The sequence below is a fragment of the Apium graveolens genome, chromosome 7 (genome assembly GCF_009905375.1).
Source record: "Apium graveolens cultivar Ventura chromosome 7, ASM990537v1, whole genome shotgun sequence".
NCBI classification, from domain to species: domain Eukaryota; kingdom Viridiplantae; phylum Streptophyta; class Magnoliopsida; order Apiales; family Apiaceae; genus Apium; species Apium graveolens.
The window spans coordinates 258,306,192-258,333,115 of record NC_133653.1 but is presented as its reverse complement, the minus strand read 5'-3'; the positions used below and the strand labels follow the sequence as shown (position 1 = coordinate 258,333,115).

Here is a 26,924-nt window from a genome sequence, read left to right as displayed (position 1 = left end):
GAGCCACTTCCCTTTTCACACAGTTTAATATGTTCGGTAGAGGTACTTATAAATAATGACTTTTAATTTGAAAAATGTTAACAGTCAAATGAGACGGAGGAGTATTATTTACTAGTACATCTACCGAGCGCATTGAAATATGTGGTAAAAAAGTGGCTCATTCATCTTGGAGCGGAGATGGAGTAATAAAGATCATTTTCTACAATAAATGACATGCAGATAGGAAGTTAAAATGGCGAGGGGAAATCAATGACATTGTTTACTTCTTAATTCCTTGATTACACGGTTTAAATTTACCAATTAGTACAATTTTTAGCTAATTGCTTAAATAAGCACTTTTGGAGCACAAGGGGACACAAATCTAGACTGGGAATTGATGAGCTGATAATTTCGGTTGATCCTGATACAAAGCAGGATTACAAAACAATCCAGGCAGAGATCTCAAAGTGGTATCTCTTGACAAGGCAAGGCATTCTGAGAATCATCCTTCGCTTTCTCTCTATAATGACAGACAAGGTTGCTGTATAAACATCTGCAGTCCCCAAATCCTCGGCATTTTAAAGAAATTTATTGACTATCAGCATATACCCTGTGACAAGATATGGCCTTCTGCTATTAATCCAATACTCAAGCTATGCTGCTAGCAATTGATATTACTCAAAGCTGTAATGCCAATAGCAAGGACATAATCCGGAGGTGGACAATCCAAATGCTCTAGCTATAATGCCAATACTAATAGAACTACAAATTCCAATTCAGTTGTTGGAGAAGTCTAGCTGTATTATTGGATCTAATGTCACCATCCATGTTCCATGATTGCTACATATGGCAACTGCCATAATGTCAAAACTAAATATTGCTATTTAACTGAAGCATGAAATCGTATGTGATGGGGAAATTTAAGGCTGTTGCAGTTTCGGAGTCCATTGTTCTGTCTTTTAAGGTTGTTAATGGAGAACAATCTGTTGTTCCTTCTTACTCATGTTATAATGATATAATAATTAAACACCCTGTCTTATGAATACTATTAGACAAATAGTATTCAATAAATAGAAAACCAAAACATCAGTTATCTAAAACAGACAAATAGTATTCAATAAATAAAAAAACGAAAATAACATCCAAATGCAGTATTCTAATAATAACTAACAGAACTGCAAAATGAACCAGTCAAAAGTAGAGAGATAGATCTTCATCCTTATGTCTAGTCTTCCGTCAATCCTGCACGTTCATAAGACAAAACCCACCTATGTTATAGGTAACATGTATATATGCATTATGCATCGATACAAGTAAGACAGCAACTTGTTCATTTTCGATTTACTTAAATTTTGGAATTGTCATTGTGAGTTTTGTTTGTCTTCCATGTACGACAGGATGTAAGAATTAACATTTTTCACAACTTCTGACCTTTCTTTTTCAATGTCTCTGCAATCGTAGATCTTTGCATCAAGACTCTTCAGGGATACCATAATCCATGAGCTTTGTCTAAAATATGCTATAATCATTTTTCCTATGAATGTCAATTTTAGATTATTATTTTTGTTGTACATCCTAAATTCTAATTTAGTTTACTTTTGTTGATATTCATGTTATTAGATATGTTTGGCACATTTACACAATATAGCTGTCAATTAAATCTCCTATTACAAAGACATAAGATGTTGACTCATTTCTATCTTGAACATTCAGAAGCTGACAGAGAAACAAGATAACAGTGGAACATATGAAAGTGATACAAAACAGGGACAATTAGCATGATAAAGTTCCACGAGTTTATCAACCAAAAAATAATTTCAAGGTGTTTAACATGATCAACTTACAGTTGCACTCTGAAATATTCATTGTTTCGTTCCTGGCTGCTTGGAGTTTGGAATAACAAGATTCAGTACTTTTGCTTTACTAAGAAGTTGAGAAGTATCCTGAGGGTACAGTAAAGATTCAAAGTGTAAACACATGAAATTCTTGAAAACAAACCACTAAGTAACATATTGGAAAATTATCAGAATAACCTTGATGCTCTGCTGCTCTTTAGGAAGAAGATAGGAGATAGGGACACCTGTAACTCTAGCCATTTCCACATAATTGTGAACGTACTTCAACTTGTCCAAAAGTTGCTGAGGCAGATAGGCATCCTGCATCGTAGAGCTACCGTGACTCAACAATATATATAGAAAATTTATCTGTTCAATTCTAATTAAACCAATTGTAGATATGTACGACACATAATCTATATGAACAGAAACAAATGTGCAAACAGAAGATGGTGCTAAAAAACCGCTACAGATGATTGTGAAAACTCTGGCATGTGTCATACTGCCAACATAGATTTTACTTGTCTCTGGGAAAAAATAGATGAAGGAAAGGAGCACTATGATAGAATAATCCTAATTGAGTCGGTAGATACCAGAAACTCCAAAATACACTCAGTTGTGTTCTGAATTGTTTACCATAGTAACCAATGTGTATGTGACGCAAGAATTAACTTCAAGACGGATTCCAACAAGGCTTTCTCAACATGCTCAGCGATATAAGGGTGTACAAGTCCCAGTTGTGCCACCAATATTAGGAAACAATGTGCACTATGACCCATGAAGAGGAATGCGTTCAATGCAAGGGTGTGTGGATATATCATTGCAATTTGTTAGGGAAACAAGTACAATTATAAAATAAACTAGGATTGGGTATAAGACCTTCAAACAATATACAGCCAATTTTCTCCTCGTCTCTGCGCTACCATTCTGAAGATTTGAAATCTCTGAAAAATGGACACCCTCTTTCTGCACACGGAAGATATTGTCAACAATTTATGTCTTCTTATAGTAAACTCATGCAAGATTTCATAACACTAAGAAAAGCCCAAGAAAAAACCATTGGAGATGGTTCTTTGCCCTATCAATTCACGACTTAGCAAAGAAAAACATACTGACACCAAGACATCTAATATTAACCAGAGAAAAACAACTTTAAAACTCATTCAAGTAAATTAGATTCACCAATGTATTCAAGAAAAAATTCTAAAGGAATGAGACTGTACAGGTTACAGCCAACACATATGAGAGCAGAAAGGCCTAGTTACAGGCATGTTATATTTTCTAGAAGTGACCTCTTGCAAGAAATTGTAAATTTCAATTTATTAGCTTAAAAATTGAAATAAATAATACCAAATTAAACTGTTACCCCAATAGTTTCAGATTTGTGAAAGTCTGGCAGATTTGTCTCATTCATATCCATTTAGTAGGATTTCTGATTTCTGATTTCTGAAAGCATTAGAATTTGACGGGTGTTGACAGCGTGCCTGAAGTATCTTACTACATTTAAAACTTCTTTTGATCAGATGCATCAGGGTTTAAATTACTATTAAAGCGATAAGGTTGACCCCATTCATCTTATAAGCATGAATATCTGGCAAAATTATGTGTTATTTAATATATGCAAGTTTATTCGCTACCTATATTTGAGAAGCATTCACTTTTTACATATCAATTTGCAAAAGAAAAGCTTTACTGTTACTTATAACAAGAATAATAATCTAGCTTGTTGATTCAGAGAAAGCAATTGGTGGGTAAACAAATACTACCTCCGTCCCTCTCATTTCTTTACAGTTTTTTTCCCATGTTTGATACGCATTTTAAGGCAACTATAAAGTATATTTCCGTAATTTATTTTTAAAATTTTCTTTTTTTATAAAAATTTGAACATTATATTTTTATTTAGAAGAAAAAAAAAATTAGAAAATAATTATACAACTACATTTAATGAGAACATTAAAGTGCGTGCCGAGTTACCGTCCTCCAATGTAAAGAATTGAGGGGGACGGAGGGAGTAACATTCAGTCACAAGATATCATTAGGATATGACAACCCAAGTAGAATCTTAAAAAAAATATAATATTTATTGAGTCTTGTAAATTTGTTACTAACAATTTATTTATTACCATATTATGACGAGCAGTAGGCCAGTAAATTATGATTATAGACACGAGTACAAAGTTGGCGCCTTCTAAAAATTTGTAAACAGTAAGGTATACCGAGTTACCTGCTCTCCAAGAAAATGAGCAGAAACAGAATTCAACTTGTATGAGTTAAACACATAATCCTTAAGCATAGCCTGTGCATATGTAAAAAGGACAAGTGGATGATTAAACTTCTAGTTGATTAATACAGGGGAGGAACTAGGGGGATCGAAGGGAGCCCCGGTCCCCGCCAACTGCGGAATAACCTTAAAATTTTAATATAAAATTTTAAAATTTATTATCAAAAATTTTTTTGGTCCCCCTAGATTTAAAAAAAAAAATTGAAATTGAGAATTGAGAACTGATCTACTTTGTCGAGCATTACAACAAAAGTCTCAAGATATTTTAAATGCCATGCATCTAGTTTCTACTACAAAGATGTTGATTCAAAAATTGAGAAGTGATGGTTGGGAGAGTCTCTTAGAAAATGTGAGATTATTCTGTGAACGACATACTATCTTGATTCCAGATATGAATGCTCCCTACTTTGATGTGCTTAAATCTCTTCGTTGACAAGGAAAACAAAAGCAAATGGTGACAATGGAACATCATTACCGAGTAGAAATCTTTACAGCTGCCATAGATCAATAATTACAGGAGCTAAACAATAGATTCAGTGAACAAATGATGGAGCTTCTCATTTTAAGTGCATCACTAAATCCTAGGGATGGTTACATGTCTTTCAACATAGAGAACATTTGCAAGTTAGCTGAAAAGTTTTATCCAGAAGATTTTTTGGGAGATGAAAAAATCCATCTACAGTGTGAACTACAACATTATGGGTTAGATGTTCCGGTTCATCCAGATTTGAAGAATATGTCTACTCTTGGTGATTTATGTCATGGATTGGTAACCACAGGGAAAGCTGACATGTATCCATTAATTGATAGACTATTAAGGCTTGTCTTGACTCTTCCATCATCTACTGCAACATCTGAACTAGCTTTTTCTGCTATGAAAATTGTGAAAACAAGTCTTCGCAATCGAATGAAAGATGAATTTCTTAGGGATTACTCCCTCCGTCCCACCCATTTGTTATCAAATGGGTTGGGCACGGAGACCAATAAACCTATTAAACAATGGATATAAATGGATGAAGTCAGCTGATTAAAAATGTGAGTACAGACATTAGCAAATGGGGGGGGGGAAAGTTAATATAATACCCCGCATAAGTTATCCCGCCTTAATACAAGTTCACAAATTACATATTGGCTCCATTATACACCAGTTAACATTCACTTTATACAAAAGTAGACTAGTCACTATGCACACTTTAAAATCACAGTAAAGCTCCAGCACCCACTCCAGTAAAGCTCCGGAACATCACTGATTTTGTCATCTTTAGGTTAGTAGGAAAATGGCATATTGTACACAATCAGGGACCACATTTACTCCTGCCTCCCCTGTTGTACCTGTAAAGAACAAAAGAAGGTTAAAAGTTGCAGAAAAAAAGCAGATTGCACATGATCATTCAACAAATTTAAACATATCAGACACAATATAGGGTTAACAAACTTTAAACAAATCATTCAAGTGCAACAAATCAAACACAAATTGCAAATCGAAAAAAGAATTATTTTTCCTCAAGGAAATTATATACAGATCAGAAATCTTACACAATTTGGGGAAGATAAATTTGCAACATTCCAGTTGGGTCTTCGAACTGCAGTTTTTTGGGTTTTAAAACTCTCTTCTTATGTTTCACATATTGCTCAATAATCTTTAAGGGCGTATCCTCAACGATTTCGTTCAGAAATTGCTCTGTAAGATCATCTGGCTTCTCTTCACTGATTTGAAACAGCTCGACATCATCCTCACAATTTAATTTTGTGAGATTTTTTGGAAGAAGCGGCGAAGGAAAGGATGGGGGAATTTCGGAATCAGCATACGTATTTGGGGCTGAATCATTAAAAATTTGGGACTCCATTTTAAGATGAAGAACACGATTTGCGGTGGTTTAATTGATGTCGAGGAGTGAATACAGATGATGAAAATGAGTTTTAGGGCTACAACCTACAGGACATTAAGACATAGAGAGAAAGGACAAGTGGGTGGGTGTGGTTCTGTTAATATGATTAAAAATGGTGTTAAGCATTTGATTACTTTTACTACACGCTGACACTCACGATCCACTTGTAATATAATAACATTATTTTCTTTTTTTAGTATTATAAATGTTTCTATTTAAGGAAGTGTAAAGAATTGGTGGGACGGACCAAAAATGAAAGTGTAAAGAAATGGACGGGACAGAGAGAGTATTTGATAGTGTATATTGAAAAGGAGATTGCGGAGACCATTTCTGCCGAGAAGATCATTGATTCTTTTTATTTGATCAAAGAAAGGCGTGCACATCTCAAATAAATCGGTATGTTTTCTACTTTTATTTATTTTGGCCCCCCATATTAGATTCCTGGTTCCGTCCCTGGATTAACATAAACGTAAGATATAAGTGCAAGCAGTGAACATGCAAGATTGAGTGTAACCTGAAGTAGATCAATTTGAACTCTCCCTTCCATGGTAACTTCTTTACTTTCTATTTTCTTCTCATACTTTCTGCAAGAAACTACCAATCAGCAAACCTGTAATTTTTCGGAGAGAAGCAGAAAGAAAATCTCGGCCAGTAGCAGAGTATAATATTCTAAACCAATATATTCATTCATTTGAATAATATATTTAAATAAAGAATCAAGCATATCAATTTTTAAACCATCTAACACTTCTGTGTCAATATCACTATCATTCATCATAAAACGCCCCTCAAATTGAGAACTTTGAATATTAACCTTGCTTCATTTCATGCACGTCTATCTACATATCCATACTCTATTTTCTATAGATATTACTAAGCAGAGTTGTATAATTTTTTAAATAAAAATCCGAAAAACAGATGGTTTAAACAAAAGGTCTAACCTCGACAACAAGGTCCCGTTACTGAGATGAACCCTGCTATTTTTACCGCGACCCAATATTGGAAAGTCTGCTATGCCCAATACTTCAGCCCTCTGCAGCAGAATTATATTGTCATCATACTCAACTAATCACAGTTAGTTATACATAACTTTTTGAAGAAACATGCGACTGAATTGAAGAAGGTATACAATGGTCAAAGACAAAAAACAACAAACAGTGTTAACCAACCTTAATGAGATGTGGAAAATCAAATCTGCAAATGTTAAACCCAATAATAAAATCTGGATCCACTTCACGTATGAGATCCTGCAGTAACAATATTTTGCAAGTGAAACTACTAAAATTTATGAAAAGGGCATGCTTGTAAACAAAGCCGCATGCCTTTTAGACAGATGTTAAGTGAACAGAAGTTACTAAAAGGGAACAACAATGCAGCCAATGATTTTAGCATTCCGGTACAATGAGTAAATCAGAGCACGACAATTTGTGTTATGTGGTGCTGCATAATTCAAGACTCTGCAGGCATTCCACTTGCTTCTTCAAGCATAAATAGCATGATGTTTTTAAAAAGGTAAATGGTTCTGAAAGTTCAAAACTATCTAGATACAGAAAAACAAATCTTAATAAGTAGACATTGGGATGTCAATGGATATCACACTAGGACGACAGACTTAATATATGCAATGTTAAACATATTTTGCATCAGGCAGGTTCAATAAGTTACAAAAGGAAATTAAATGAAATTATTACCCTCCAACATAGCAACACTTTTATTTCTGTGTCAAAAGACATCAGATCTACACCATCTATTGGCGAGCACGATTTCAGAGTCATTACATTCCGAATTAAGGGTTGACTTTCTCCCTGCAGAGTAACCAAATTGGCCACCTACAATGAAAGAATATATGAGATGTCCACAACTGAAAGAAGAGAAACACAAAATCATATGAATCCCTGTTAGCTCTCTCTATATTCATGTATAGCTAGCTAGGGATGATTTCTCTAAAAATGATTTTTCTACTAATATATAAATAATTCTACATATTTTGTGAGTTGTAATTCAAAGGTCTTCTCAACTATACTGTATTCGGAGGTGTGCAAGTATCAAAGTTTATAGTGGAAAGAAGTTAGAATTCTCATCAGGGGTATTAGTCGATCTCAATTACGCAAATTTTGTTCAATCAGATTGTTTAAATGTGTCAAGTTCAGGATAGAAAGAGCTTGGCATGTTATATAATATGTAATACAAAAACTTTCAAGTTTGTCAAGGAAAGATTACACCACTAGAAATAAGCAATAATGCCACACAGTATGTTTTATATAAATGAATATGATGTGCATCCATGCATTATAGGATACTGGCAATCGAACTCTAACTGACAATAAGATAAACTTTCCGCTGTCTTCTTATATTTTCCAGCCACAACTTCAATCCAGTTGCCCCCAACAATGTTGCAGTCAATCATGAAACGGATAGCCAAGAGAATTCTGCCCTCATATGCCACAATCTCTCTCTCGCATAGAGAAAATCAATGAATCGTAAGAATCTTATAATGTCAACAGAAGACACTTACGACAGCAGTCAGCAACCATATTTGGCAAGGCAACAACGATTTTCAGAAAAGGCCGAGGACCCTGCTCCGGAGAATACATGATGCTATTATCCAGAATCATTTCTACACGCCGAACAAATTTGGGGACATCACTGTTGCTGTTAGCTTCTTTCATCTTCCCCTAAGGATCGCCAGATAAGTACACATATATTAGTAGTTTCGAACAAGCAAAATAAATATATCTTATAGAAAAATTTCACGCGAATTACAGAGAAAATACCTCAAGAATCTGATGAAAACTAGAGATATCATCAGGCCCCATCCCCGGAGGGCAACTTACATAGAAATAAGGTTCAAATCCATGCACATTGCAACATACACTATGACCTAATAAACAAAAATATTCAAACAAAAACATATCCAAACTTTTGTTAGTGAAACCACTTGATAAAATACACGATAAATTACTTATAAAATTATTCAGAAAAAAATTCTGCGGGGACAAGTATTCACAATTCACCTAGGCCGCTACATAGATCCGCCCTTGGGTACGATACACATAGTTTTGTAAATACAAATAAAGAAAATAGTAAACCTTCTCTAGTGACGCCAAATATTCGAATAATAGCAGCAGGACCGGAAAAATCAGGCACAAACTCCTTATGACTCTCTCCGATCACATAATCAACTTCCAGCTCTTGAAATACTACAATGTCACACACACAAATATTAGTTATGTTCCAAAACGGCAGTCCTTTTAAAAAACTCGAAAACAGTTACTAATAACTTATAAGCTTGCTAAAGCACAACAAAACAAGATATAAGCTTTTATCGGTGTGATCATTGATATTTTCTGTGAAATTATTTCATTGATTGCAGAAGAATGTACAAGTACTGTTATGAAGAAAGATTACAAGCTATATACTATCCTGTACAACTCTATTTCTATATCTAAGGTGGTTGATGTTAATCTGTTGACTAACTATTACTTAATAAATTAACTAAGTAATACTATCAATATCCCCCTCAAGTTAGGAGGTATATGAGGTGAAGAATCATATAATCCTAATTTGGAAGTAAGATAGTGTAACTGGGAAGATGGAACAGTCTTTGTAAAAACATCAGCAAGCTGATGTTTGGTTGGAAGATATGTGAGTTGAATGAACCCTTCCATAATCTTGTCTCGAGTGAAATGACAATCAATTTCAATGTGTTTTGTTCTTTCATGAAAAACTGGGTTTTAGCTATATAGATAGCAGATTGATTTTCACAATGCAAGGTAACAGGGGTAAGCTTTTTCACTCCTAATTCTGCAAGAAGTCTGACTAACCAGGTTACCTCTGAAGCAGCCGAGGCCATAGCCCTATATTCTGCTTCAGAACTTGATCTAGAAACTGTAGATTGCTTTTTTGATTTCCATGTGATAGGGGAGTTACCAAGCATCAACACATAACCTGTTACGGATCTCCTAGAGTGAGGGCAAGCAGCCCAATCAGAATCTGAATAGGCCTGTAGAATGAGAGAATCTGATCCTTTCAAAAGAATACCTTGACCAGATGTAGAAGAAATATATCTAAGAGTATGAAGTAAAGCTTCATGGTGAGGAACTCTAGGTTGATGCATGAACTGACTTAACACTTGCACTGAGTAGCTTAAATCAGGTCGGGTGTTGGTAAGGAAATTCAATTTGCCTAAAACGGACCTGTAGAGTTCAGGGTCAGAAAAGAGAGAACCAGTTGAATTATCAAGCTTAAGATGAAGAGGTAATGGAGTCACAGCCTTTTTTGATAAATCAACATTACCCAACAATAAAAGATCTTCAGTGAATTTCTTCTGGCTCAAAACAATGCCCTCTGGTAGATATGTAATTTCAATCCCAAGGAAGTAATGTAACAATCCTAAATCCTTGATGCTAAAAACAAGATCCAGATGATTTTTAATAGAAGCAATAGCATCTTCATTACTACCTGTGACAATAATGTCATCTACATAAACAACCACAATAGTGATATGGACATCTAGTCTATGAATAAAAAATTATAGTAATTTTTTGATTGGATAAACCCTTTACTGATCAATTCAGCAGCTAACTTGGCAAACCACATTCCGGAAGCTTGTTTTAGTTCATAAAGAGATTTTCTCAACCTACAAACATAGTTCAATGGATTAGGGACACCTTCGGGGACCTTCATGTAAACTTCATCATGAAGGTCTCCATGCAAAAAAGCATTGTTAACATCTAACTGATGGAGTCTCCAGTGTTTACTAGCAACCAGAGAAATAATGCACCTAACAGTGCTCATCTTTACAACAGGAGAAAAAACTTCATCATAATCAATTCCAAACTTCTGAGTGTAACCTTTGGCTACTAGTCTTGCCTTACATCTTTCTAGAAAACCATCAACATGCAATTTAACTTTAAAAACCCACTTACATCCTATAGGCTTTTTTCCTGGAGGAAGAGGTACTAGATCCCAAGTATCATTAGAAGCAAGAGCATTTAATTCTTTTGTCATGGCTTCTAGCCAAATAGGATTAAGTGATGCCTCATTATAAGATTTTGGTTCTGTGATAATTGTTTGAGAAAGAAGGGCATGATGTGAAGATGAGAAATCAGAAGGTGATATGAGGCCACACGAGTGAGATGTGAAAGCCTTTGGTGCAGTATTACAAACATAGTCATGTAAATAGGTTGGTGTAGTTCTAGTCCTTGTAGACTGTCTACAAGGAATCTCAGTAGAAATATCCACAATAGTAGTATTTGGAATATGAGAAATTGTATTTGGAATGGGATCAGAATCAATGTGCGTAGTATGTGGTATAACCGGTAAAAATATATGATCAAGAAATTGAGATTGAGTGGTACCAATCTGAGAAATGATTTGAAATGAAAACTTAGATTCTTGAAAGTAAACATCTCTAGATATACTGATGGAGTTAGTTTTCAAATTGAAAACTTTGTAACCTTTAGTGTTATTTGGGTATCCCAGAAAGACACTAGCTTGAGCTCTAGGGTCAAATTTGGATCTTAAAACCTTATAGGTGGATACATAACAAAGGCAACCATATGTCTTAAGATGGGGAAATCAACATCAGTGTTATATAACCTAAAATAAGGAGTCTTATGAGAAAGACACTTTAAAGGCATTTTATTTATCAAATAGGCAGCACACAATACAGAATCACCCCAGAATTTATCTGGTAGTTTGGCTTGCAGATGCAAGGACCTTGCTGTTTCCAAGAGGTGCCTGTGTTTTCTCTCCACAACTCCATTCTGTTGTGGAGTGTAAGGACAAGAGGTTTGATTTAGAATCCCTCTGATAGAATATAATTTCCTCAAAGAACCCTCAGTTAGTTCGAGAGCATTATCAGAACGCACACATTGAACTTTAGCAGAAAACTGATTATCAACATAGTTCAAGAAATTTTCCATAATAGAGCAAACTTCAGACTTAGATTTAAGAAGATGTACCCAGGTAAATCTGGTAAAATCATCTACTATAGTAAGAAATGAAGTACAACCAGAGAGAGATTTAGTCTTATAAGGTCCCCAGAGATCAATGTGCAGTAATTGAAAAGCAGAAACAGTTTTGATAGAACTCACAGGAAAAGATTTTCTAGTTTGCTTAGCTGCAGGACAAATCTGGCATACAGTGTCTTCAATGTTACTTTCAGATTTGGAAATAGGAGTTACCATGTGTAAAAGAGAAAAAGGAAGATGACCCATCCTTAAGTGCCAAAGTCTTGCTTCTTGAACAGTATTGACAGAGACATTGCATTGTCCATCATTTGCTTCATAATCAGCTGTAGAAGAAATATCTCTGTAGAGTCCATGAACTGAGTTACCAAGATGAATCCGAGGCCTGTTATGTGAAAGGCCCTGTAGAAAACATCCTTGATTAGTAAACAAAACATTACAATTTTGATCTTCACAGAGTTTAGAAACATAAATTAATCTAAAACAAAAATCTGGAACATGTAACACTTGATGTAACGTTATATCATCATTTAGTTTGATAGAACCTCTGTGAAGGACCTTTACTTTAGATCCATTTGGAATAGTGATGAAACTATCACTGTTTGTAAGTGATTCATATGAAGAAAACATCTCTAGATCAGGGCAGATGTGATTTGTAGCTCCACTATCAATGAGCCATTTATGAGTGGCAGCTGAAAGCAAACACACATTACCTGCTAGCAAAGCATGTTTGGTATTTGTATTCTGACTATTTGAAGATTGTCCAAGAATACTCATAAGGTGATTATACTGATCCACACTTATTGTTTGAGCATTATTAGTAACAATAGGAGTTTTTTCAGAATCAGTGGAAGAGGTTTCATCAATTTGAGAAACAGCAGCAACTCTCTTATATGTTCTTGTAAAGCCAGGAGGAAAGCCATGAATCTTAAATATCTCTCAACACTATGACCTGGTATTTTGCAATGAGTACAAAAATAGTTTGGTTTTCCTGTTTTTCTATTAGAAGAACTAACATTGCCATTTCTGTATCCAGTGAACTGTTTGTTTCCTGAAAATGACCTCTGAGATTGATAGGTGGTAGTATTGTAAGGCTTCTTATCAGCCAAAAATGCCAGTGATTCAGTTTGAGCGGAGAGTTGAGATACTTCTTTGTGCCTTTCTTCTTGAGCAAATAATCTGTATGCCTGGTGAATGCTTGGTATTGGATGCATCATTAAGATGTTGGCTCTGACTGCACTGAAGTGTTCATTGAGCTTCATCATAAACTGCAAAAGTCTGTGCTCATGCTGCTTTTGCTGGATCCTCTGAGTAAGATGACAAGTGCACAATTTACATGTGCAATGAGGGAGAGGATCTGCATCATTTAAACCATCCCAAAGTGTTTTAATCTTGGTGAAAAATTCAGATACTGAGTCAGAACCCTGGTTGACTTCCAGCAATTGTTGTTCTAAAGAGTAAACCTGTGCCAATGAAGCATAACCGAATCTTGCTTCTAGATCTTCCCAAATTTCTCTAACAGTTCGAAGAAACAAAACACTTTTTACAATATTCTCATCGAGATTGAAGATAAGCCATGATATGACCAGATCGTTATAACGCTCCCAATACTTAAAATCTTCATCATTTGACTCAGGTTCTGGAATTGTGCCATTCACAAATCCAATCTTGTTCTTTGCGGACAAAGTAAGCATCATCGATCTTTTCCAATTATGGAATCCAGTTCCATTGAACTTAACTGATACAAGTTGTATTGTAGATGCATCTGAAGGATGAATCTAGAAGACACTTGAAGGATCCTAATTAGTGTTTAGAGAAGTTGTTGTTGAAGTAGACGCCATTAAACAGCAGGATTTGTATAGAGATTTTAAGAAAATTTTAAGAGATACTTAACACGTTTCACAGAGTGCAAGTATTGATCAAGAACACAAAAAAAATGAATCAGTATTTAGGATAGAGATAACAATCTCGACAGTTTTGATGAGACAATTTATCAAACACTTTATGTGCAATGCTTAAGCGAATGAAGTCTTTGCGATGTACAAAGATTTACTAACTAACAACGATTTGAAACAATAACACTGATCCTTTTGACACCAAAGAGATCACACACAAGAATATACGATGAAAGATCGTAAAATTACGCATAAGAACAAGCGATGAAAACGAACATTTTATTCACTTGTATCTACAGATGATACTTGATATGAAAAACGAATCAAATTGATGAATTAAACGATGAAGAGTTCAGTAAAATTACAGCAAAACGATGAACAAGTAGTTGAATACACCTTATATAAAGAACAGGAAGATTAGATGACGTTCATGACTACTTGATGTTGTTTTTGTGATCAATCCGCCATGAATGTGCTTTAGTAAGCTCTGATACCATGATATTTTCTGTGAAATTATTTCATTGATTGCAGAAGAATGTACAAGTACTGTTATGAAGAAAGATTACAAGCTATATACTATCCTGTACAACTCTATTTCTATATCTAAGGTTTTGGAGGGAAAGTTAGTTGTAACAAACTTTTGAACCAACTATTTTCTTAATCTGTTGACTAACTATTACTTAATAAATTAACTAAGTAATACTATCAATAATCATCAAAATCTTAAGGGTATCATCCGATGCATGGGAATAAAGCAATAATTTGAGTCACGTCAAATTAGTTAGAGCAAGTCCAATGGTGAGCTATATCTTGTGCTATATCTATATTATAGCTCAAAATCAAAAAATTTCAACTCCAATGGTGTGCTAAACTTTGTGCTAAAATAGCATATTGCTATAATTGGTGCTATATTTAGCACAAACTATAGTAATAGCTATAATTGTCACCTCATCAAAAAGTAAAAAAGTGGAGGGAAATGAATAAAAAATAGATTTATATCTCAACCTATTCAAGTACATGAATGCACATATATTCATTCATCATCCAGTTTTCTTTACAGTACATTAATGATTTTTTACACAAAATTAAAAACATGCAATGTTTATTACAAAAATTTAAAATGATGCAGCTTTACCAGAAAATTAAAAACATACATTTAATTTTATCAGAACACCAATCATCCACATTTATGCCTCACACCCACCTTTGCTATTGCATTCAACGTCCAACAAATTATTTTGTAGACTATTTGATAAACACCTCTATAAATATATATATGCAAGACTGATCAGCTAGAACCAAAACACCAACAATGTCCTCTCAGTCTTCTGCAAGAGGAAAATCATTCACGCCGGAACAAGATGAAGCAATATGCAAATCTTATTTGAGCATTACTGAAGATCCAATTGTTGGTAGCTCGCAGCCAAGGAGTCAATTCTGGAGCAGAATTCTACAAGAATATAAAGCGAAAACAAATGACGAGAGTCGGTCCGAAATAAGCATCAGATCTCGTTGGCAAATTATCCAAAAATGTTGTAACAAGTTCCGTGGGTGTTTAAAAAGTGTTGAAAGTTTAAATCTATATGGAATCACACGCCAAAATGAGGTAATTAATTTGATATACATTACACTCTTTAACTTTAAATCATCTGCTCACTAATATAATTTTGCTTGATCATTCCTAGTATGAATGGCAAAACAATCATATTATGAAGATACAGGAAAGTATTTTACTGGAATGGATGGTTGTTGGACCATATTAGAACAATCAATCAAGTGGCAGGATGTGACTCCCAAGAGAGCAATAGTTCCTGAAGATGTTCCGGTGTTCTACCAGTCTACAGATACTGATATGAGTCCTAAAAGTGGAGGCAGTGCTAGTGTGTCATCGCCAAGAAAAAGACCTATTGGAACAAAACTAGCAAAATCTAAAAAGGCAAAGGATCAAGTTCAAGAAGATAACAATGCAAGACACATTAATCTACTTGAGACACTCAACAAAACTATGGCTGAAAACCAAGCTAGAAGGATTGAACTGGAAGAAAGGAGAATTGTCTCGCTGGAACGACAAATAATGTGTTAGGAAAAGGAGACCGAGAGAAGAGATGCAGAGATGGAGGAACGAATTATGAGCATGGATTTGTCGACAATAAATGATCCGGAAATGAAGGCTTATTATCAGCATAGACGTTCTGCAATTTTAGCAAAATGGAACACCATGAATTGTACAACTTATTTTACTAATTTATCAGATTTCTAGGTATCTAGTGTGTTTTCAATTCATTTCCTATGGCCAATTTTATGCAGCAGCTTGTAGGCCTTAATATTTACTACTCAGACAATTTCGAAATCAAAACTGTTGAATTGTATTTACTAGACATCTACTTAAATCAAATCTGATCTTTCAGCAGCTTGTATTCAATTCATGTGCATATCTCACAGTCACAATAAAAGATAAAAAATAGCACAGATAGAAAACATGAATTGCATTAACCAATACAAATTCTCAGAAACATTAATCTACAAGTCAACTTGCAACAACTGCTTCACCATTAATCTACTCTACCAGTCCATAAATTTAGTAGTAGCTACAAGTCACCATAAATTCAAACTTATGCTGATACTAATTCAACCTAACTTAAGTTATTATTCTTCACCTAAACGCACCCACAAATGTTCAATAAGATCATTACGAAGCTGGTGATAAGTCTCAGTAGACCTTATCTTCTTATTACGAGCAAGAAATTCAGAGAATGTTGATGTTCGTTCTCGTGAGAGTTGAGGTGACATGTCACGAAGTAATTCAATTGTTTCATCGTCTTCTTGCTCACGTTGATATTCAATGATCATATTATGTAAAATAATACAAGTAGTCATGATGTAATACATATCTTCTTGATCCCAGAAACGAGATGGACCTTTCACAATTGCGAACCGTGCTTGTAATACACCGAAAGCTCTTTCAACGTATTTGCGGTATGCCTCCTGCATTCTTGCAAAATGAGCCTTCTTCCTGTCATTTGGTGCTCTTATTGTTTGTACTATAGTCGCCCATTTCGGATAGATTCCATCAGCAAGGTAGTACCCCATGCCATATTCTCTTCCATTGATAACGAAGCGCGCAGAAGGGGCAACACCAGCTCGGAGTTCATTAAACAAATCAGATTGATCAAGAACATTAATATCATTAAAGGAACCAGACATCCCAAAGAAGGCATGCCAAATCCATAAATCGTAAGAGGCAACTGCCTCAAGTATAATTGTAGGTTTCTCAACATGTCCGGTGTACATACCATGATAAGCTACTGGACATTTGTCCCATTCCCAGTGCATACAATCCAAACTACCGAGCATCCCAGGAAACCCATGATTCTCTGCCACACGCAAGAGCCTTGCAATATCTGTTGTGTTTGGAGTTCTCAAGTATTCCGAGCTGAAAATCTCCACAACCCCTCTACAAAACTTCTTGAGGGATTCAATAGCAGTACTTTTTCCGATTCTAACATACTCGTCAATACTATCAGCAGGTGTCCCGTATGCAAGCATCCTTAGTGATGTAGTCATTTTTTGAATGCCTGATAAACTAATTGCACCAGTAGCATCACATTTTTGGACAAAATAATTATCATGTTGCTGCAACTCACTTAAAATCCTCTCAAAGAGTGGTTTTGCCATCCGGAATCGCTGTCGAAACATTTTATCATTGAAAACAGAATTTGTGCAGAAATAATCTCGTATTATTCTTTCATTGGCAGCTACTCGATCACGCTGAATGAAAGTTCTTCCGGTTGTTGAACCAGCATGGCCTCCTTGTTGGGGATTACTTGTTTGTAGTTTTTGACAGCTGCTAATCAACATCATTTGGATCATGGCCTTTTCATCTTCATCTGAAGAATCTCCATCAAAATCACCTCTCTGTATCATTTTCTTTAAGTTGCTCATATTTTGTTTTTCTAAAATATAGATTCAATATGATATGCCGAGTGAAAGACAAATAATAAAGAGTATACTAGTAAATATATTGATTGTAGGTGGTCGAATTTATATTTAAAATAATAGGGTAGTTGAGAGTTGGTTAAATTTGGCACAAGATATAGCACCAACCATTGGAGACGTGATATTATTTTAGCACCAAAAACCATTTTTTGGTGCTATATTATATCAATAGCTACACCTATTTTTAGCTCACCATTGGACTTGCTCTTATTCAACAAACGTGTCAAGCTGCACGTCTAAGTTAAATCTTTAATGAACAGAATCTTTGACTAATATTTATTGATTTTATAGATGAGTCAAGTCGAGTTGTACAAATCAAATTTAAACGAAGTGATTCGAGATGGCATGCGAGCTCAACCCTTAAAAAATAAAAAATAATTTAAATTTATTTTATAAATATAATAAATATAATAAATATAATAAATATAATAAATATAATAAATATAATAAAAATAATAAAAAATATATAAAATAATAAGAGAAAGACCCCAAAAGGAATAATATATTTAACATTTTCCCTCATTCTAATGTACATTTATGCAGGAATGTTCCAACTAAACTAAAATAATATATCCAATATTTGCCCTCAATAGAAATTCCATTTATGGAGGAAGACCCCAAATGAAATTCATCCCTTATTGGGCCTAGGTGACGATCTATACTGTGAACTGCTAGGTGAGGATCTCATTTCTTTTTGGGCCCACCATAATACATATCTTTCAATTATTCAATGAAAATCTCATCTCATTTATTTTAGGTCCAACGGTGTATAATATTAATATTTTTTAATAATTATTGAGAATATTAAGGATAGAAGGAGTTTAACTTGAGTTATCCCGTCAACCGGCCAGCTGAGCTATGATAATATGTTAAGTTACCGGTTTTTGAGAATTAGAAATTGAACTTGATCATATCTCACATCTTAAGAGTGGAAAATGGACAATACTTATTTTTTGTCATTAATTTACCTTCTCGCCCCAAATGGAATAATATATTCAACATTTGCCCTCACAAAAATTCATATAAGGGTTGAAATCACAAGAATCCATCTAAGAGTCAAAAATTGGATCAAATGTCCATTTCCTGGACATTAATTAATTAAGCGTTCATAATATATAATTTAAGAATATCAGGGGTGATAAATAATCGAACTTAAAAACCCACCAGAGCTGAGTTATCATATCTAGTAACCCCTCATCTATAAAGTTTATACAATTTCAATTCGATTTCTGCTGGTAATCGTTTTCCTTCTCACCCCTACTGCAAGTGATTGACATCCCTACTAATTGGCCTAATAATAAAACTCCAGTATGAGACGAGAATAACGCATAAACCTTTTGCCACATTCACCATTTGGAACTAATTCCATATTGAGTGGCTTCACCACCAAAATCCACCTTTTTTCTCATTATTATTACTGTAATTGACTTGTTCTGTTCCACTAACAAATATCTTAGATCATCTCTAACAACTTCAACTTCTTTAAACAAGCTCTTACGTGTAAAAATAAAGAGTATTGTCAAAATTGGAACTCCAAGAGACTCTTTAAAACCTTAAGAGTCTCATCTCTTTTAAGTGTTGTTGGAGATAAATACACATAGGAGTCTCTGTAATTTCTTAAGAGTCTCCTCTCTCCTCTCTTTTAAGTGTTGTTGGAGATGAATACACATTAAGTTGAAGAGTTAATATTTTATAATATATTTGAAGAGTTGTTAAGAGTTAATATTTTATAATATATTTGAAGAGTGACTTAAGAGACTGTTGGAAATGCTCTTACATTTCATGAAATGTTATATCCCATGAACAAGACTTGTTTCGATTTTCAGTCACGATAATTTTAAAAAAGTATAGTACATATTTCACATAAGCTAGAGATCAAGTTTTTTTTCCTCATGTTTTGTGCCAAACCAACATCTGAACTGGTGGTTCCCAAGACAAGTGGCAACTTCTGTTTTGTCACAAAAGAAAATTGTCAAAAAAGGCAAAATCCCAAGAATGACATGATCATATTATTCAGTGGTGCATTATTATGGTGAAAGAAGTGTTTAAAGGTGATGATTTTTATCTAAACATGGAATATAAGGATGATAAAGGAGCTTTTGTTTGAATGACAAGCCCCTTAGCATCAAAAGAGAGCATTTATTTCATTCATTAGTGGGATTCTCATTCACCACCATGTCATAGCAAGTAGACCCATGATCTTCTTTTCTCTCCTTTCTCTAATCTTCAATGCTTAGTGGGACCCCATCACTAATTCATATGCAATTTGGTTCCATATAATCTTGATCATGAAGTGTTTACAAGTTCCTTGTAGTGCTTGCTTCACTCTGAGTTTCAGCAGCCATGGCTCATGCAGCAGGTAGACTTTGATCATAAGTTCCTATTCATGTCTTTTATTTCTATGTTACATGTTTAGATATTTATCTATATTCCCTAGTTTGGTAGTTGAGCATGGCCGGAGTTACGCAGGGGCTAGTGGGATCTAAATTCCCCGCTAAGATAGAAAAATTACATAAAACTACTTAATTTTTAGAAAAAAATACATTATAATTTCAGATGAATACATTAGCTGCAAATTTTTCTTCTATTTTAGCCCTCACATGTATAATTTTCTGGCTCTGCCGCTCGTTGAGTACCTTGATTCATTTTGCATGGTGCTGGGAAGCCATTACATGAATATTTTCACTCTGTTCTTGATTAAATTGTTAAGGATTTGACATACAGAGGAAAAACTCTAGCAGTGGCTACTCCATTAAAATTTGCTTCATCCTGAATAGCACTATAGCAGTAGTTTGTCTTTTCTTGTCACTCCTGGTATAAAATAGTATACATGGAGTATTGTAATCGGTGTCCTAGTTTAGGTACATGATGCCTTCTTGTTTGATGAGTGAGAGGCCAGAGGTCCAAAACAAATTTTTTGATTACAAGTTTAAGTAGACACATTTGGGAGTTCAGATTCGGAGGATCTTATCGAAAACAGTTTTTCTGCATAAAAATGGATGTTGGCATTATTGTGCTCTGTTAATCTGTTGCCTAATGGCTAATTCTTTATTAATGTAATAAACTGAATTGCATGATATAGGTATATCGAAATGCTGTTGTACTTGGTTCAAACAAATTTTTCTTTGATGCAGGATCACTGAAAAGTGGGAAAGGGTCACCTGGAGACTGCTGTTTGGGTGTAAGATGCAACCATATTCCTGTTGCTCATCTTGATTGGCATTTCCATCTCAAACAAGTAGTCAGCTGCCTGATACTCTTTTTTCTGTTGAACCGAACTTATTCAGACAATTCTCCTGATATTGAAGGTAGCTTTGGTTTGCTAAGTTTTGTGATTTGTAAATTAGTTACTGTATTGGTGATATATCAGAAGACTATTTACCTGTTCTTTTTATTTGAACTAGTATGATTATAGGTAGTGCATGTGATGTAGATGCAACTAAGAATCGAGTTCCTGTATACAGATTCACATTGCACTACGTTCTAGCGATGATTATTTAGCTAATCATTTTCCAAGTTCTAAAAATCTATTTTTTGTTTGTTTTGTAATCAATTTAGATGATAGATAAAACTTCTATTTATTTCTTTTGTTCACAATGTATTACTTACTGCCAGTGGTGAGTGGCTACATAGTCTATTATCTGAGGATGTTTTTTTCCTCTACTAATTCAGGTGAAGCTTTGATTGAGTTTTTAAAGAGTTTGAACGATTCCAGTAATCGAATAAAAGATTGGAACTACTATTTTGTTAAGCCCTGCCCTAGTTGGTCTCACGTTACGTGTAGAGATGAACACGTCATATACCTGTATGTTTACGATTAATGCTTTTGTTTCATTAGTTCAAGTAACTATTTGTAGAGTAATTTATTCAGTATTAGGATTGCTGCTTTGATGTCAATATTCATATATTTCAGTATACTTAGCTGGTGATGATTACCTTTACAGGAGTTTGGCTTCAAATGGGTTTTGTGGAACTCTTTCTCCATCAATTACCAAATTGAAATATTTGGTTAGCTTGTAAGTTAACATGTGACTGCTGATTTATATTTCAGGCATTTGCATTCCTTAATAAATTTCCGATACTGCTTGTGTTCTGCAGTCCAAGCTTTTTACATCACAGTGATATATAGTTGAGATTAGAAGGATACTTGCCAACTACAATGAATATCTAAAATCATGCAGGACCTTGAAAAGTAGCGAATCAATAATATTACTGCATATGACGCTGATAGCTACATGTAATTGTGTGCGTATTACAGTTACATTCTGAAAGGGGAAATTAGTCGGTAAGGATTTCCCGTTCAAAATAACCAAGTGTGCAGCTGGTATAACAATTTAGGTTCTGTAGTTACCATATGTTCCGGTATTAGTCTAGCTAGTAAAGCTGCATACATTTTGGTTTGTTTGCTCTTCGACAATCTTCTAAAGTTAATATCTGAGTGCTTTAGGTTTTGTCCTAGCACCTGTGAGCATCCTTCCTTGAGCAGATCACTTTTATGTTAACACATCTGTTCGGTGTCAACTTTGTCTAATTATCCTTCATTATTAACCTAGTTATCATTATTAATTAGGTTGTACTGCATTACAGAAGCAGCTCTTTCTGATGATTTCTTAAAAGCATTGTAATGGATGTATTCTTAAAAATTTAGCAAAAGAAAATGCATTCAAAGGATTTCTTTCAACACAGGGACTTGGAAGATAATAATCTCTCCGGAGAGTTACCAGACTATCTTGGCAACATGACGCAGCTACAAAATCTAAAATTTGCACGGAATGGTTTTAATGGCTCAATACCATCATCTTGGGGACAGCTCTCTAATTTAAAGCATCTGTCAGTTCTCTCCACTCCTTGACAAGTTGAACTTCTGTTTTAGAGTTAAAATCGTGTTTTTAACTGTACAAAAAGACAAAACAGAGAGAGAGCTCTTGTTTCAGACCTTTATATATGCAAAAAAAATGAGAATGTTTGATTTTCAGCAGCAGTACTCTCCTCATATTAGGGTAATTAGTGAAACTACTTAAACAAATACAATCATGATTTACTTAAAAACTTAACAGAGTAATCAGTTTCTTGTCACCTTTGCAAGTGCTGTCAACAAATGCAACGTTAAATAATTTTATCTTTCTTACCTCCAGTTTTGGTTATATATACATCTGGAATCTGGACCATATTAATGTTGTTATCCCTTCTTCTCAGGGATCTTTCATCCAACGATCTAACCGGAAGAATCCCTGTGCCCTTATTTACAGTTCCTGTATTCAAGTAAGTTCATAACATACTTTGCTGTCTCTATTTGACGTTTAAACGCTCTGTGATCAAATAAGACAACTCATTTCAGAACAAATGGAATAATAACGTTGATCCTCTAATCCCGATTATAGAAATACATCAACCTTGCTCGTGACAGCTTTTCAGGAACACGTCTCGCTTGTGGTAGTAGTCTACAGGAACCTTGTGTTTCAGGTTCCTCTATCCCAGGTATATAATTCAGGCCGTTGCATAGCTCCAGAATCATCAATATGACTTGGGTCATTCTTAAGTTTTAAATACTGTGGCAGGTTCTACCAGAAAATCAAAACTTAAGGCTGTAATTACTGGTGTGACTTCTGGTGCTTTCGTTCTTCTGTTACTTGGGGCTATCTTTATGTACCGATCTTATCGTATGCGCACATCTAAACATGATGTGTACGTTGATGTGGAAGGTATTTATGATTTCTCCTCTGTTCCTGTTTTCCATGAGCAGTTCAATATATATGGTGGTTAACATTGAAGGATATCTATCTACTTCAGTATTCATTAGCCAGTATAAAGTTAAACTTTACTGTTTAGGTTAATTTGAACATCTACATTGAGAATGCAAGTTCATAACACACACAGATAGAAATGTTTATGAAACATGAATTCTACTTCACTACTGTTAATTTATGTGTTGAAAGTTTAGTTATGTAGGTTGCATAATGCAGTACTAGAAAGCATGGATGATTATGACCAATTATCAGTTTGACCTTACAATCTTTATTGCAATTAACATAAGAACTTATTTCTAATCCAGGTGAATATGAGTGCAAACTTTCCTTTGGCCAACTCAGACGATTTTCCTGGCGTGAAATACAGCTTGCAACAGATAATTTCAGTGAAAACAACATTATTGGCCAAGGAGGATTTGGAAAGGTATACAAAGGACTGCTCCTAGATGGCACAAGAGTTGCTGTAAAACGGCTGTATGATTATCAGAGTCCTGGAGGGGAGGAAGCCTTTCTGCGAGAAATTGATTTAATAAGTGTTGCTGTTCATAAGAATCTTCTCAGACTGATTGGATTTTACACTACCTCCGTGGAGAGAATTCTCATTTATCCATTTATGAGAAATATCAGTGTTGCATATCAACTAAGAGGTACTTGCTTTCATAACCATCTTTCTCCCTTTATTACGATTACAGATCTGAACGATGAGTGTCCTCTCGAAAGTTTAGTGATCTAGGTCTTAAAAATGTCTTTTTAGAAGGTATGTCCACATATAGGCATCCGCAATGTTGTAATGTCTCATGCATTTATGAATGGAAAGTGTACCCCCGGTATAACTATGGTATCTTGCAAATCAACCTACACTTGGTTCTGTCACTGGCTGCATTTATATGTCTGCTAAGTTCTGAAACACGTGTTAGGTGAAATATGTCTATGAATTATTTGACTCTTTTAATTTTCTCAAATTAAATCAGAATGCATGTTGCACATTCTTTGATATATTGCTTATTATATAGATCTAAAACCCGGGGAGAGAGGCCTTGATTGGCAAACAAGAAAGCGCATAGCTTTAGGTGCAGCACAAGGCTTAGAGTACCTACATGAGCATTGCAATCCCAAAATTATACATCGTGATTTAAAGGCAGCAAATATACTTCTGGATGATGACTTTGAGCCAGTTCTTGGAGATTTTGGTCTAGCAAAGCTAGTTGATACAAGATTGACACATATTACAACACAAGTGCGTGGGACTATGGGACACATTGCTCCTGAATATTTGTCTACCGGAAAATCTTCAGAGAAGACAGATGTGTTTGGATATGGTATAACTCTTCTAGAACTTGTAACTGGTCAGCGTGCAATAGATTTCTCTCGCCTTGAAGAAGAGGAAGATGTTCTTCTGCTTGATCATGCAAGTAACACAAATCATTAAATTATTTTTTTCCTTTTACTTAAGATCTTCTTTTATGTTATATGTCCATGTCATTGCTAAATTTGCTAAGAATTTCTAATACATGTAACAATTACTTCAGATAAAAAAACTTTTGCGAGAAAAGAGGCTTGCATACATTGTGGACGAGCACATGAAGATCGATGACCCTACAGAAGTTGAGACTGTCATCCAAATAGCGTTGCTTTGCACCCAAAGTTCACCTGAAGATCGACCAACAATGTCAGAAGTTGTAGGCATGCTACAAGGAGATGTCTTGACAGACAGATGGGCAGAGTGGGAACAGCAAGAAGAAGTCAGAAACCAAGAGTTCTCACTCCTTTCTTATCAATATATATGGTCCGAAGAGACGACTCAAGATCAAGAAGCTATACAGTTATCCCAAGCAAGATAGATTGCTTTCGTGACATAAAAATTACTTAGTGCTGCTATTGGTGTTTGTATAATTTCAGATACATCATATCATTAATTTGCTAATGCTACATTTATAGCACTTATGGAGTAGGAAGTTGATGTATAACAGGAGTTTTGATAAACATATACGATAATGGTATTGTATAATTTACTTCTAACATTACCCTGGCTTTTAAACAGTATTCAAAGATTTAGTGACTAATTTTTTACTAATCTTGTGTACCATGCAATCAGTTAAAATTTGTTTGAAATTGTGCCGAGTCTTTGCCTTGGCACTTATGAAGAAGGACATTACTTCAGGGCCATTACTTCAGGGATGTTGGTAAGAGTTAAGACCATCCGCGTAGTAATATGATATTTTAAGCTAAACTTGGAGCTGTTATCGGCCAAAGGCATTACCTTGAGCAATTATTTCCCGCTACATGAAAACGTGTGGTCGGCGTGGGGCTATGTTAAGACGATCCGTTTTAGGATTGGTAGACAGATGGCCTGTGTTCCGAAATTCAAAGGCCCAATCGATATAACAAATATCTAACTGATAAGACAAATGAGACAATCTCTTATGTAAATGAGACACGTCCTTTATAAATGAGACCGTCTAAATTAACTGCAGAATATAAAATACTAAAATATAAATGTAATAATATGAAATATTGAAAAATGTAAAAACACCAGGAATTTTCACTTGGTTCGTCCCTTAATCCTAATCTATGACCTACATCCAAGTCCCTATGCCAACTAGCATAGAGAATGTATTATATCAATTTCAATAAAAGAACATACAATCTTTTTCTTGATTACAAATGGATAGCACCGAAAGAAACTCTTTCCCTAACAAACCTTGCTACCTAGCACACTTGCTATACCTTAGTCTGTTGACTATCTTTGCTATCCTTCGAAATCAAGGTTTGCCACAACCCGACACAAGTTGATATGAATACACGATTACAAGTAATAAGAATATGAATTACAACTCAAACTAGATCTTGTTCGACTGGATATTGGAACGAATGAATAGATAACAAGAATGATGTTTCAGATGAAGACTATAGCGTGTAAGCACTAGTCTGAAATCAAGAGTTGTATTTATAGAAAATGTCTAACAGATGTGAGTTTCAAACAAAAGATAAGATAAACATGAATAAAATATATTTGTTTGAAAGTATTTGAATAAGTCTTGAAAAGATAATCTGTTAGATTGTTTTGAAATAGATAAAATTAGTAAAAGATAAGAGTTTAAATATTTCAAACTAAATTTATCAGAAAGGGTTTGTTTAAGATAAAGTAGAAAGATATATCTAGTCAAACATGATTTACATAAACCCTAACAAACCTAAACTGCATCTTCTGGAAAGTCTGATATTGCAATGCTATGTTCTCGAATGCTTTCATTCTGTTATTTTCATTCTTTTGCTGGGAAAATCTTATCATCATAAATCTGTGTTCCAACATTCTCCTCCTTTTATGAT

General features: G+C 34.7%; 5 protein-coding genes across 7 annotated transcripts; 2 read left to right on the top strand and 3 right to left on the bottom strand.

The window, feature by feature from the left end:
• Positions 1-354: 354 nt before the first annotated feature.
• LOC141672779 (DNA polymerase delta catalytic subunit-like) lies at positions 355-3,367 on the bottom strand. 2 transcript variants are annotated; one of them, XM_074479446.1, is made up of 5 exons: positions 3,181-3,367; positions 2,694-2,780; positions 2,013-2,135; positions 1,824-1,922; positions 355-1,221 (listed from the first exon to the last, which is right to left on the bottom strand). In XM_074479446.1, the coding sequence occupies exons 1-4, from the start codon at positions 3,232-3,234 to the stop codon at positions 1,842-1,844; spliced, it is 345 nt and encodes a 114-aa protein (XP_074335547.1). In that variant the 5' UTR covers positions 3,235-3,367; the 3' UTR covers positions 355-1,221; positions 1,824-1,841. The 2 variants fall into 2 exon arrangements, 1 of the variants encoding a protein (XP_074335547.1); XR_012555702.1 differs by lacking the exon at positions 2,694-2,780 and having other exon boundaries at positions 909-1,221; positions 3,181-3,328.
• Positions 3,368-4,642: 1,275 nt separating this feature from the next.
• Positions 4,643-5,104, top strand: LOC141674738 (uncharacterized). The gene has a single exon (XM_074481440.1). It carries the CDS (start codon positions 4,643-4,645, stop codon positions 5,102-5,104), a length of 462 nt encoding a protein of 153 aa, XP_074337541.1.
• Positions 5,105-5,130: 26 nt separating this feature from the next.
• On the bottom strand, positions 5,131-7,809 carry LOC141671074 (DNA polymerase delta catalytic subunit-like). The gene is made up of 5 exons (XM_074477167.1): positions 7,676-7,809; positions 7,154-7,231; positions 6,926-7,017; positions 6,499-6,568; positions 5,131-5,427 (listed from the first exon to the last, which is right to left on the bottom strand). The coding sequence occupies exons 1-5, from the start codon at positions 7,757-7,759 to the stop codon at positions 5,404-5,406; spliced, it is 348 nt and encodes a 115-aa protein (XP_074333268.1). The 5' UTR covers positions 7,760-7,809; the 3' UTR covers positions 5,131-5,403.
• A 4,620-nt stretch (positions 7,810-12,429) lies between these two features.
• On the bottom strand, positions 12,430-13,653 carry LOC141674737 (uncharacterized). Its single transcript, XM_074481439.1, has 3 exons — positions 12,973-13,653; positions 12,515-12,883; positions 12,430-12,447 (listed from the first exon to the last, which is right to left on the bottom strand). Exons 1-3 carry the CDS (start codon positions 13,651-13,653, stop codon positions 12,430-12,432), a joined length of 1,068 nt encoding a protein of 355 aa, XP_074337540.1.
• A 6,396-nt stretch (positions 13,654-20,049) lies between these two features.
• Positions 20,050-25,613, top strand: LOC141672137 (putative LRR receptor-like serine/threonine-protein kinase At5g63710). Of its 2 annotated transcripts, none has more exons than XM_074478639.1 (11): positions 20,050-20,206; positions 20,982-21,155; positions 21,520-21,652; positions 21,792-21,863; positions 22,534-22,677; positions 23,044-23,109; positions 23,255-23,325; positions 23,406-23,549; positions 23,900-24,241; positions 24,608-25,002; positions 25,124-25,613. In XM_074478639.1, exons 1-11 carry the CDS (start codon positions 20,191-20,193, stop codon positions 25,433-25,435), a joined length of 1,869 nt encoding a protein of 622 aa, XP_074334740.1. In that variant the 5' UTR covers positions 20,050-20,190; the 3' UTR covers positions 25,436-25,613. The 2 variants fall into 2 exon arrangements, with proteins under 2 accessions (XP_074334740.1, XP_074334741.1); XM_074478640.1 differs by having other exon boundaries at positions 24,608-25,006; positions 25,124-25,327.
• Positions 25,614-26,924: the final 1,311 nt, after the last annotated feature.